At 43.4% G+C, this 12,537-nt stretch overlaps 1 protein-coding gene and 1 long non-coding RNA gene across 6 annotated transcripts in view; one reads left to right on the forward strand and one right to left on the reverse strand.

Moving 5' to 3' along the window:
* The window catches only part of LPIN2 (lipin 2), a 75,211-nt gene that overhangs the window by 16,501 nt on the left and 46,173 nt on the right, over nucleotides 1–12,537 (forward strand). Inside the window, exon 1 of one of the 4 annotated variants that reach the window (XM_070452707.1) lies at nucleotides 7,201–7,281. The exons of 2 other annotated variants lie outside the window; for them this stretch is intronic. In XM_070452707.1, the coding sequence (XP_070308808.1) occupies nucleotides 7,249–7,281 (33 nt within the window). In that variant the 5' untranslated portion in view covers nucleotides 7,201–7,248. Of the gene's footprint in view, nucleotides 1–7,200; nucleotides 7,282–7,317; nucleotides 7,546–12,537 lie in introns of those variants that run through there. One more of the 4 variants, XM_070452706.1, reaches the window with a different exon arrangement.
* Nucleotides 1,381–11,942, reverse strand: LOC110147058 (uncharacterized). Of its 2 annotated transcripts, XR_011482730.1 has the most exons (5): nucleotides 11,854–11,942; nucleotides 6,229–6,385; nucleotides 3,318–3,466; nucleotides 2,156–2,307; nucleotides 1,381–1,482 (listed from the first exon to the last, which is right to left on the reverse strand). It is a non-coding gene; the product is annotated as an uncharacterized lncRNA (long non-coding RNA). The 2 variants fall into 2 exon arrangements; XR_011482731.1 differs by lacking the exons at nucleotides 6,229–6,385; nucleotides 11,854–11,942 and adding an exon at nucleotides 5,810–5,869.

A 12,537-nucleotide genomic window follows, 5' to 3' on the forward strand; every position in this document is an offset into this window, starting at 1 on the left:
ATCTTTGTTTACTCATGTTTTTGGTATGTTATCTAAGAATCATTGAGTTTCATGGTTCTATTAACCTCCTATATTTAGGTCTTTGATCTGTTTTGAGCTAGTTATTCTGTAAGAAGTGTCTTAGACAATAGGTCTTCTGTATATGTGAATTAAACACCTACAGTATGGTTAGACAGACAGGCTCTGGAGTTGGGGTTGTCTCTACACCATGTGTTGAAGAGACTGTTCTTTCCCCATTGAATAGAAATGGCATCCTTGTCAAAAACAATTGACCTTGGATGTTTGGGTGTATTTCTGGATGCTGGTTTCTGTTCTCTTGGTCTGTATGTCTATCTTTATGCCAGTACCACATTGTTTTGATTACTGTGACTTTATAACAAGATTTGGAATCACGCACGAACTTTGTTCTTCTTCTTCAAGGTTGTTTTGGCCCCTTGCAATTCTATGTCAATTTGAGGATAGACTTCCTATTTCAGCCAAAAAAAAAAAAGGTCTGTTGGGATTTTGATAGGATTGATTTGAATCTAAAGATGGCTTTGGGTAGTATTGACATCTCAGCAATATTAAGTCTTTGTAGCCATGAACGTGAGGCTGTTTACTTTAGTCACTTTAAATTCTGTTTCCTTATACTATTTACTTCAGTCACTTTAGATTTCTTTTAGCAATGTTTTGTGATTTTAAATATGCAAATATGCACCTCCTTGGCTAAATTTATTCCTAAATATCTTATTCTTTTAGATTTATTGTATTTGAGATGTTAAAAATACCTAGCACATCAAATTTGAATTCCAAATTGTGTTATGTCCTAGAAGTTACGATGGAGACATCTTGAAGTTTCAATAAGTGGATTGGGGTTTGAACCTGGATTTGGCACTTAAAAAAATTAGCTCCCTCTGAGCCTCTATTTCTTCATCTGTAAAGTACAGGGATAAAGCAAATCTCTCTGCACAGAAGTGCATAGATCAGAGATAATGCTTGCAAAGGACTAGTTCCAGAGTGTAACTCAGAGTTAAATACTTAGAGAAAGAATGCTAGGTTGCCAGTATTGTGTTTTCTTGTATGGTTTCAGTGTAAATACTGGTGTATTACGTAGTTTGTCATGAATGTTTAGCTTATATTACCTTTATTTGCTGATTTCTTTTCACATCCAGAACTTTTGTGATTAAAATATACATTAAAAGCATTAGTAAAATTAATTTGTTGCAAAGGCTAGTGATTTTTACACAAAGTAAATATCCTCTTCCTTTTGTTTTTTTTTCCATTTATTTTTATTAGTCGGAGGCTAATTACTTTACATCATTGCAGTGGTTTTTGTCATACATTGAAATGAATTAGCCATGGATTTACATGTATTCCCCATCCCGGTCCCCCCTCCCACCCCCCTCTCCACCCGATCCCTCTGGGTCTTCCCAGTGCACCAGGCCCGAGCACTTGTCTCATGCATATCCTCTTCCTTAGAGAGTCTCATAAAGTATGTTGAGTCTGTAAGAGAAATAGATTGTAGCAAAACGTCATGCTCATTTTTTGTTTCGGTAGTTGCCGTATACTTATACGAGGGGTATTTTTCTTCTGATGTTGCTGCTTTCAGATGCCTCTGTGCTTTCTTGGATCCTACCTGTGCCCAGACACTGCAGCGTTTAATTTTAGATATGTTAACGTTTAACCTCTCAGTAGCAAAGCTGACACACAGCTTTACCTTCAGTGAAAGTGCAACTACTCCTGCCATCTTGGAATTGAGTTCTTCTGTGTGTGTGTAATATAACTGGGTATCAGTACTGCAATTTTTAACTTTTTTTTTTTAAATTCTTCTTAGGGGAGCTTTATATTGAAGGAGGCAGATCCAACCTCTGAAAGACAGTAATCTCGGAATTCTGATTTTTAATTTTATTTTAAATTTCACTGGCTAAATAAACTCTGATAACAGACTTAAACATAGCATTAGAATGTTCCAACTGAAAGTAAATTCCTCAACTTATTCTCATAGCAATGTGTTTTAAGCCTTGTTTGCCGTTCATTTCCCGAAGAACACAAATGAACCTGCATACAGGAAGAGATCCTGTGTGTTCTCATGGGGAGGCAGGGCTGATGGGAATGCAGTCAGGCTGAGAAACATAGAAGTTTGAAAAAGAAACAGAAAATGGGAGAGCAGACTGACCACAGAAACCAGGCGGGTTTTCCAGACTCCACTGGAAGCCCATTTGATCCTGCAGAGCATCTGTCCTGTAGGGTGACTCTGATCAGCACTCGTGAGGATTCTTTATTAAAATGATAATCCCAGCGGCTTGGGTGGTATTTTCTTTAAGCCTGCTAATATAATAGTAAGCAAGTTGTGAATTAAACACCAGCAATACAGTTAAAAGCAGAGACTCTGGGGTCAGACAGGCCCTCATGTACCTCCTGGCTTCTCCATGTAAGCCGTGAGCAGGTTCTTGCTCTTGGTGACAGTCTGTCCTCTGTGCACTTGTCTCTTGAAATCCTAGTGTACTTATTATTTGTATGAATTTTACGTGTGATAGAATTTTTACTTTCCCCCCAAGAAACTGCATATCCAGGTGATTATTGTTGAGTTCCTGGCTTCTGAGTACTTACTCAGCGCCACGGTCGCAGCTCATTTCTCTAGATGGGAGACTGCAGGAAGGAGAGTACCTGCTAATCACCAATACTTTTAAAGCAAAGAAAACTGTAAGTAATTTTTTGAAGGAGGTGAAACTGCAGCAATGAAAATAATTAAAACAACTGTCCCCAGTTTTTCTCAAGTGGTCCAGAAGATCTTCAGTGAGAAACATTGTACGGAACCAGAGGCACGTGAACCTGACTGACACGGGCCCCTACAGGATACTGATCACAATTTGTGACCTTTTCTCCTGTGCTTCTCCGGGTTGTGTTACCGACACCATCGGGCCTTGCTTATCGTTAGTTCCCCCGGCGCGCTCTAAGCCATCCCGCATGGAGCAGCCTGCGCCCCGCTCCCCGTCCGCACCCCCAGCGGCACCTGCCGGGTGCGCTGTGTGCTCCTGCCGGCTGTCAGGCTATAGCAGAGAATTGGTTACTAAAAGGTTAAAGAACCACACTTCTTAAATTATGTACAGTTTTTTGAATTTGGTAATAGGACTTTCAACGGGGATTTCTAGAGTGTGAGTGAAATGGGGAGACATAGTCCTCATGCAGAAGCTTGCTTATTATTCTTAGGGATTTGCCCCTGCATGTCGCCATGGGGGCAGGACCATTGCAAACTACTGTCCATGGGGTGAGAGGGGGACTAGAAAGACAAACATTTAAACAGGAACAGTTGCGAGTAGCAGGACACAGACACATACCTGCAAGTGAGGCAGCTGCCCTGGGCTTTCCCATTTGGCTATATTTTCCTGAAAGTGTCGTCAGGATGTGGGACACAAGTGAAGCCATGGTTCTCTGATCTTCCGTTGGGCTGTTTAAGCTTTACTCTTAACGGTCACACACTTGACTCCTGCAGACAAGTAGTATTCTGGTCTCAAAGTATTGGGTTAGTTTGACTGAGAAGCATTAGTGTCAGAGTATTAGAGCTCAGAGGTGGTTTAGTCCCAAATTCCTTAAACTGGGATGTTCACTGAGGACATTCTAGACCATTTGTTCAGTAACTATGGTACCTTAACCCCTGAAATTGGTAGAAGAAAACTTTGACGAGTTAGCCTTAAAAAAAAAAAAAAAATTAAATGGACGTTTCAAAGTAGACTGTAAAAATGTTGAATTTTAAATGTAAGATGTACGTTATCAAGATTATTGTTGGGAGAGTCGATTTAAGCTGGGTGTTCGGCCCTCAGGAGACCCTTCTGTTTTTTCTCCTCTGTTCCTGAAAAGACCTGCTTATGTTTGATTATTCATTCATTCACAGCTCAGGTGAAAACTGCTACTAGCTAATGCTGTTTAGAGTTTGGCAGTTGGGTGTGTGGGACACAGTGAAACACTGGAAATTGAGTAGACTGGATGGCCATTCTCCAATAAATGGCTGAACTAGGAAAGTTTGGAAAACCTCAAGTGTAGTATCCAGATTTTCTCCTGTCTGTGAAGAAAGTGTTATCAGTCCCTTTTGGATTGTTTTCCTAGGCAAATGTTGGATTGTTTTCCTAGGCAAATGTTAATTATAAGTAATTCCAAATATGGAAAGAAAAACGTCTTATGCATTGGTGTAGTCTGTGGTCCTTTCATGTTTCAATCTCTGCCATGAGGGGCCTTGAAAATGCAGCGGTGCACCTGAGTTAATTCCTTCAGTGTAGGGTAATTGTGGCGGAGGTCATGAACTGTTTGTAACTGAGGCTTAAAAAGATATTTTCATCATACATTTATACTAATGAAAACTTCTAAAAAAGTTTTCTCACCTCTTTATTGGTTTGTTGTTTAATTGCTTAGTGGTGTCCCACTCTTTGTGATCTCATGGACTGTAGCCTACCAGGCCCCTCTGTCCATGGGATTTTCCAGGCAAGAATACTGGAGTGGGTTGCCATTTCCTTCTCCAGGGGATCTTCCCCACCCAGGGATCGAACCCACATCTCCTGCATTGGGAGACAGATTGTTTACCACTGAGCCACCAGGGAAGCCCTCTTCATTGGTAATTCAGTATGTTGCTATTCCACATTATGGCCACTTGGGGGAGTCGTTTGCGTATCAATATTTTCATGTTTGTGTTAAAAACAGATTATAACTTGTGGCATAAAGATATTTCTGTTTAACCAATTAGCAAATTTCATGTTAGGAAATTTTAAATTCTTATGCTTTGTTAAGTACTTTATACCTGCTCCCATACTTATATGGGATTAGTAGTGGAAAAAAATAAAGAAGGTATATATTTTACATGTGTCATCAGCTATGGAATCTGAATAAGATTCTGACTCTCCTGACCAGCATTTTAGTTTTATGTCCCTATGCTAGATTTCAAGAAGTTTTTTTTTTTTCTTGAAAGATTTAAGTCTTAGGGAAAAAAGACTTCCAACTGACCCCCCTGTTTTTAAGCTTATTGAAGATGCTAGGTAATAATAAAAAGTAGTTTTTCTCAATGCTCAACCATTTACTCTTATCTTAGCCTGTAGAGAAAATAGTCAGTAGTAGTTTTCTTTGAAAATAGTCATAGAGGTGATTAAGAATGGTTGGTTGTGATTTCCAACTTTTTATTGACTCAAGTCTGAAAAGCGCCACCACCGAGTCAGTGAAGTGTCAGGTCCCAGCCTGGGGTCAGGGGCAGCAGATGTGTGTGCCCTGTCGGGGGTTGGTGTTGGGAGGTTGAGCTCGGCTTCCGTCTGGGTCCGTGGTCTCTGCCCCTTGAGTCAGAGCCTCCGTGAGTCATGGGTCCAGACCTCACGGTGACGACAGCAGCCAGGCTCCCTGGAAGCCCGGGTGGCTGGCCTGGGGCTGGCTCGTTGTGTAAGAGGCGATGACGTCAAGGCTGTGGACAGCTTCTGCCCACCTGTCTCAGGCCGCTTTCCCTGTCTCTCTGTGACCCTTCCCCCAGTACTTCTGCCCGGGGCCTCAACCTGGCATCACAAACAAAAGCACCGACCAGAAATCAGTGCTGACCGAGCGGGTGGCCTTGGGCAAATTGCCTAACTTCTCTGGGCCTCAGTTTCCTCACCTGTAAAATGGATCAGGTTTTTCCACCAGTGTGTTTTCTTGTCTTTTCCAGCTTGTTTGCCCTGCTTTCCTCTCTTCCCCTCCTCATCTTCCTCGTGGCTTCTCTGGACCCTCTTTTCTCATCTCTCCTCACTTCCCTGCTCCTGACCTTCCACTTCTCCTTCTGTTTTTTCCCAAGGGCGGCACCCCAGGGTGGGTTCATTCTTACCATCTAATGTTGAGGATCCGGGCCTGCCAGCAGTATGTGGAGGAAGGAAGAGGCCTACATTTTTATGCGTTGTATAACAGACTCCTAAAATCACTTCTCTTTTCCAGTTTGTGGGGGGGGCGGGGTGTGTACATGAAGTGTACGGACTTGGATCACAAGCTCCTGGGCCTGCACATGAATGTCTGGTGGGCTTGGCAGCAGGCAGTGCGACATGTTGAATACAGGATACATTTTCCTATTTCTAATTTTGGTGAAATTTTAAAATTTTGCCATTTAACATTTTTGTTTGTGTATCTTGGCGGGTCTGTTGCTGTACTAAACATTACCAACACCACCCCCCTTGGTCAAACATTTGGAAATTTTGTGTTTGATGTTTAGAGATAGAGAAAAAGTTGAATAACATGAACATTATTAAATACCTGAGGATCAGTTAGTGTGATGAGAACTCCTGTCACCTTCAGCTCTTCATTATGGATTCCTTTCCGCCCTTGTTCTCAAGGTTGTCTCAGGATCCCAAAGTTGTGCTCCAGTAGAAATATTAATATAATAGGAACCACATGTGGCATTTCATAATTTCTAGTAACATTAAAAGGTAAAAAGAGAAACATAGGTAAAATTAATTTTAAAATATATCTTATTTAACTCAGTATATACAGAGCATTTTCATATCAATAAGTAACCTGATATAAACCTTACTTCACATTCTGCTTTTCTTCTGTGTGTTTTATGTTCACAGCACATCTCAGTTGGCACTGGCCACATTTTTAAACATATCCATGTGGATAACGCCTATTTGTAACAGACATCACAGTCCTGTACACTGGCTTGCAAAATATGGTATATTTCAATTTGAAAATTAATGTGCTTTGTCTGTGTGTGTTTTAGGTTTTTAGAAAAATTCACTTGAAGTTTCTATATACTGACTTATTAAGAGCCGAAAGGAAAATGCCATGATGTTTGAACTGTCCTACTCTTGAAGTTAAATTGTTACTATTATATTATTATTGTGTGTGTGTGCTATTGCATTAATATAACTAATGCTACATTAGCGTACAGTAACGTTGTTATAATTTGTTCATTATTTACAGTGCTGAGTAGGCTAGCTCCCATTCAGAACTGTGAAAATATACTGGGTCATTCCAGTATGACAGAGGAAAACATTTCAGTGACTGAGTTCTAAAGACTGTCTTTGTTGCTTAGAAAACAGGTGAACTGTTTCCCCTTGCATGATTAATTTATTGAAGATGACTTTTCTGTACGTGTGGTTACTTTTATTTCTAAAAGTGAGGATGTGATTGATCTGGGGAATCATTAACTCAATCCGTGTCCTGGGTGATGGAAGGGCAGTGAGGCCCCTGTGCCCGGGCAGGACTTGGTACCTATCAGTGTAAACACCCGGCCCAGCCCGGCCCGTGCCCCTGCTTATCTCCTCCAGAGGGATGGGGTTGAGGCGTTTTCAGCAAATCTCACTGGTAAAGTCATGCCTGTATTGCCTTTTTTTTTTTTTTTTAGAACCATTTCCTTTCAGTTTTAACCTTATTACTGTGTCGGCAAACAGTTTGCCCTCAGTTTGTCAGCAGAACAGCTTTCTGTTTTGATCACTTATAAGCGTGGCTTCATCTCTGAAAAAAGACATGCTGCTGCTGAGCTAGTTCAGTTTTACGATGTTTTGCTTAGATGGAGACAGTGAAGATGAGGAGGAGAGGGTTCCTGAAGGTGTCTACCATGGCATCCTGGTGAGTGACATCCGCCAGCACACCGCGCCCCCCGACCCCAGCCTGGAACCTGCTGCGAGAAGGGGGCGGGGCAGGGCGCCCACCAGGGAGAGCAGGGAGGCCTTTCTTTGGAGGATGTAGCGTCAGAATGAATTTCATACTAAGAATCTGAACTGAGCTGTAGTCAACAGAAATCTTCGCCTGCCTGCTCTCCCGCCCGCCCTCTACACCATCTTTCTACCCTTCTCTATTTATTATTGAACGAATAATAACTTTATGCCTAGAAAAAAATGAGACTGCTGCTGTAAACTGGGAATTTTTCTGAAAGTAGGTTTCACATGCAATGTATCTGGTTTCACATTCTCTTTGTATCTATGTAGTAGTTGAGGAATAAAAATCATTGAAGAGTTTTACGCTTTTTTTCCCACTCTGTCTTTCAGACTTTAGCCATAAATGTCATCTTTTTCTATGGATTTGTTTGTCTTGTAGTTTTTTTTGGTCCTAGACAAATTTGTTTTGAAAACATGTTCTGAAACTGGCATCTTATTCTATCTATGACAGAGAGGAGCAACAGGAGTCTTTTTTTTCTTCTTTGATTGCAAACAAAAAGTTCCTAATATTGAAATATGTGGGGGAAATGTAAATTGTGTGAGTTTTATCATCTAAAGTTTCCTCTCTTCTTAGGTAAAATAAGACAGGTCACATAAAGTGTAAGTTTTAGAAGTCTGCATTAAGGAAACAGATGAATTAAGGACAAACTTTACCTGTGGAACCTCTTGCTGTAAAAATAATCTGAAGTAAATTTGATGAGGTAAAGGTGGTTTTTAGAAAATTGAGGGTGTACATTTTTATGAAAACATGTAAAATAAAGCAAAAATTACAGTTTCTAAAATCCATGGCTCGTAATCAGACTGATTTTAAAGTTGTACAGATTTTTGTCACCTTTAAAATGTTGCGCTTTTGTGTGCTTTTTGCTTGTGGACCTGTTGGTGCTGTGTACTCACTGGGGGTCTCGGCAGCTGATGGGGCGGGACGTGGTCTGACTGGGAATGGAAGTCCAGCCTCGGAGAGAGGTCCTTTGCTTGTGAAATTTCAGTGTAATGAATTCCATGGACAGAGGAGCTTGATGGCCCACAGCCCACGGGGTCGCAGAGTCGGACACGACTGAGCGACTAACACACATGAGTGTATACGGATTCCTGCACGTCTGCTGTTAAGGTCGGAGGGAGAACGGCGAACATGCCGACGATGATTTAATTTAGTAAGAGTTCTTTCAACAAGGAGCGCCTCACGCGCCCGCCTCTTCTCACAGGAGGTAGTTCCGTGCTTCCGGCTGCCGCGTCTCCCAAACGTGGGAGGTGGGTGTTGGGACTGCCCCGACGCAAGTTTCTTTCCGTGTTAATGCTGGAACATTGAAGTCCCGGGAGTCACCTCTCGGCCCCAAGAGAAACTTGAGTTTTCCGAGTGGCTCGTGTTGGGGACACGGGATTGCTATCTGCTTGTTGAGCTGCATGGGTTGTGTAGGAGACTTTGGAACCTGGGTGTGGGGGGCGAGGGCCAGGGAGACGCTCAGTCAGGGTCCAGGCCCTCGCTGACCCCGAGGCTCCTCGCTTGTCAGGTGCCTTCCGGGCACACCTCCTCTTGGAGGGTGAAAGTCTCCATCATAAAGGAGATGACTTTGCATGTTTGGAATGTGGATGTTAAGATGTCATAATTTAAAAAGCCATGAAGAAACGTCTGCGCTTTGTTAGAAATTGGGAAATTTTTAAAAAATCTCATATTTCTAAATTTTTAAACAGATGAAGCTCTTTTCCTTTATTTGGTGTGGAAAAGGCCAAGATGTTTCATATTCAAATAACCTTGACGTTCCAAAATTATATGCTAGCCTTTTTTTCCCCCACTTATTTTAAATTACTTTGATTTGCATCTTTTAAATTAGGGCAGAATGTACTCCCAAGTGGTGCTAGTGGTAAAGAGGAGCCGTAAGAGACGTCTGGGTCAGGAAGGTCCCCTGGAGGAGGGCACAGCAGCCCACCCCAGTATTCTTGCCTGGAGACTCCCCTGGACAGAGGAGCCTGGCAGGGTACAGCCCGTGGGGTCTAAAAGAGGCAGGCACAACGGGACTGACTTGACCACACAAGCATGTACTACAAGAGTTTTTAGCCATACTTGTAATGCTAAAAAATGCTTCTAGAACTGAGTCCTGTGGGTTAGAGCTGGAAGGGGCTGTGGGCAGCATTTGGCCATTCTTACTAGAAATGAAAGCTCGACAGAGGTTCTGAGACCTGCTCAGGGAAGAAGGAAGTCCCCCTCGGGGCAGCACAGCCCTTTCCTGGCTCTTCTGTGGTCTTTATCAAAGGGCCTGGTTGAGTCCAAAAAGCTTTTCAGATAGAATTTTGTATATTATTTACAGTAAGGTGCAGTAACATAAACAAGCGGCAACTTAAAGAGAGGTGGGAAACAGCAAGTCAGCCTGTAGGCGGGGCTTGTACTTCGCATGAGTTGGGTGAAGAAGAGACAGCACCACCCCCGCTTACATCTGACATCACTCCTGGCTGCCCAGAATCCTGGAACCACCCTGCTGAATGGGGCCAGAACCAAACACTGCCCTCAGGGTGGGGGGAGGACTGTGGTCACAACACTAATTAAATAACTAGTAGTAGAATTTCTTTCCCTGACAGAAATGTGATGTTACTAGTTACGGAGTTTGGGGGAACACGCTCCCCAAGAATTTTTGTTTTCATGACTTGATTGCCTCAGTCCTGACACAGATGAGCTCAGGAATTTAGGGGTGAGGTAGCTCTTAGAGCTGTGGCCAGAAGTATGTGTAGGCTGTTTGAAGGTTATTTATTATCCATTTTTGTATTTATACCCCCGTCTGTTTTTCAATAGGAGAGGCTTGGAGGTGGCTCACAGGCACTGACTGAACCCCCAGCTTAACAGTCCTCTTCATTCAGCAAATGTTTATGGTGCCACACTGAATCCTCTAGGTACTCACAAGTTTGTTCGCTGTTACTGATGTGTCTCAGTTTGCTGCTCTGAGTTTGCAAGTAACACAGCTAGACAGATTTCCTCCAGACGGTCACCTCATTTGATTTGCCTGATGCTCGGTCCTGTGAGCCGGTCTGTTCTCCCCATCAGCCTGGGTCTGTTCTCCCCATCAGCCTGGGTGAGCCCAGGACTGCAGGTCTGGTCCGAATCCCATCACGTGTCTCAGCCAGGTGTTGGGCCAGTCTAGAGGGATGGGACACAGCTCCCTGAAGGGATCTGAATAAGAACCTTAGCTTTCTCGGCAAAATGCTTATCTTTGTCTATAGTTTGTGTTTTATACTCATATCTTAGGTAGTACACATTGAAAACCAAGCCTGTTCTACCAAAGAAAATATTAGACCCATATTCTAGTCATTCTTGCATTCATTATCTCATTGAAAGTAGGGAAATTTTTTGTTGTTGATGCTGTTTTGCTGCTGCTTCTAAACATATTTCCGTTTTTTTTTTCTTTCTCTCTCTCTCCTTTGAAGTCTGTTGCCTAACCTAGAAGCATTGTCTGAGGCTCTCACTTTCTTTAACTTAGGACATTTGTCTCAGCTGCTCTCTTGTGTCTGACTCTTTGGCCCCATGGGCTCTAGCCTGCAAGGCTCCTCTGTCCATGGGATTTTCCAGGCAAGAATACTAAAGTGGGTTACCGTGCCCTCCTCCAGGGGATCTTCCCAACCCTGGGATTGAATTGGCATCTCCTGTGTCTCCTGCATTGACAGGCGGATTCTTTACCAGTGCACCATCTGGGAAGCCCCAAAATTAGGACACTTAGGGAAGGTATTTTTCAGTACCTTAGGAATTGGGTGGAAATATTGTTGGATGTCAGTTCAAGTGTGTGATGGCATCACCCTAGAACTAAGTGTGCCCTCGGTGTAGTGTCTTGGCTGCAGCCCCATCTGTGTAGGAAAGACCTTCAGAAACGTGCCTGAAGTGGCCCCTGGGAGAGCTGGAGAGTAGGAGTGGGGGACTGTATTGTCTCTGGTGTCGCTCACTTTCTGGAACTCATCTGAACTCTGATCTGCAAGTAGCCAGACTGTGTTCAGGCGGGTCAAGGGGGCAGTGACTGATACTGTAAAAAGCCCTTTGTCATCTTTTCTTTCATGTTCCAAGAAAGAATGAAGGCATGACCACTACAGACACTCAGTCCGAAGACTGCGATTATGTTAGGAAAGTCATTCCTTCAGGGACATGAGGCAGGACTGATGCACCCCTGGGTGTGTCCCTCCCCGGGCTCTGAGTCCCCTGCTTGCGGTCATCAGACACAGCTTGGCAAGCTGCCGTTTAGCTCACTTGTCCCAGTCACCCAGGGCGGTCTGGCCATCAGGATTCTTCAGGGCTCCTTGGTGATTCCAAGTCTGATGGCCATCAGAACCCCTGCGGAGCCCTAAGTGTGGAATACAGATTTCCCAGAGAGACAGAATCAGAATTGAGGGGGCAGTGGAGTCCAGGAATTGTTTTGTGTTCAAAACTACAGACTTGACTCAAGTTTTCCCGCTGAAGGTCTTTTCTGTTGGAGGATCCAGCCGCAGAGTTGGGTTTAGTTGTCACGTCTGTCGTCTTTCCGGTCACTGTCGCCCTTAGTCTTTCCTTCCCTGACCTTAGCTCCTGCGGGGAGTACTGATCAGAGACTTTGTGGAGCTCCCCTCAGTCGGAGTGGTCTGCTGGCATCTCATAATTGGATGGAGCGCATGTGTTTTGACAGAAAGAGCACAGCCGTCATACGAGGTCCCTGGTGTTGGTTGTTTTGTTCCTGTCAAGTTTCCCCACTTCATTGAGGTCCCTACTTCATGAAGCTGGTGTCTGCCAGTCTTCTCTGCTCTAAAGTTACTGTTTCCTTTGGTGATGAGTATGAATCATGAGGAAGATAGTTTGAGAGCCTGTGGACACCTTGTTTCATGTCCATTGTCTTCACGGGGACTGTGATGTGCTCGTGATGGTCTTTATTCCCCTCATTCTCTATTTTTTCATTGGAAT

Source organism: Odocoileus virginianus, chromosome 22, assembly GCF_023699985.2.
Source record: "Odocoileus virginianus isolate 20LAN1187 ecotype Illinois chromosome 22, Ovbor_1.2, whole genome shotgun sequence".
In the NCBI taxonomy this organism is placed as follows: domain Eukaryota; kingdom Metazoa; phylum Chordata; class Mammalia; order Artiodactyla; family Cervidae; genus Odocoileus; species Odocoileus virginianus.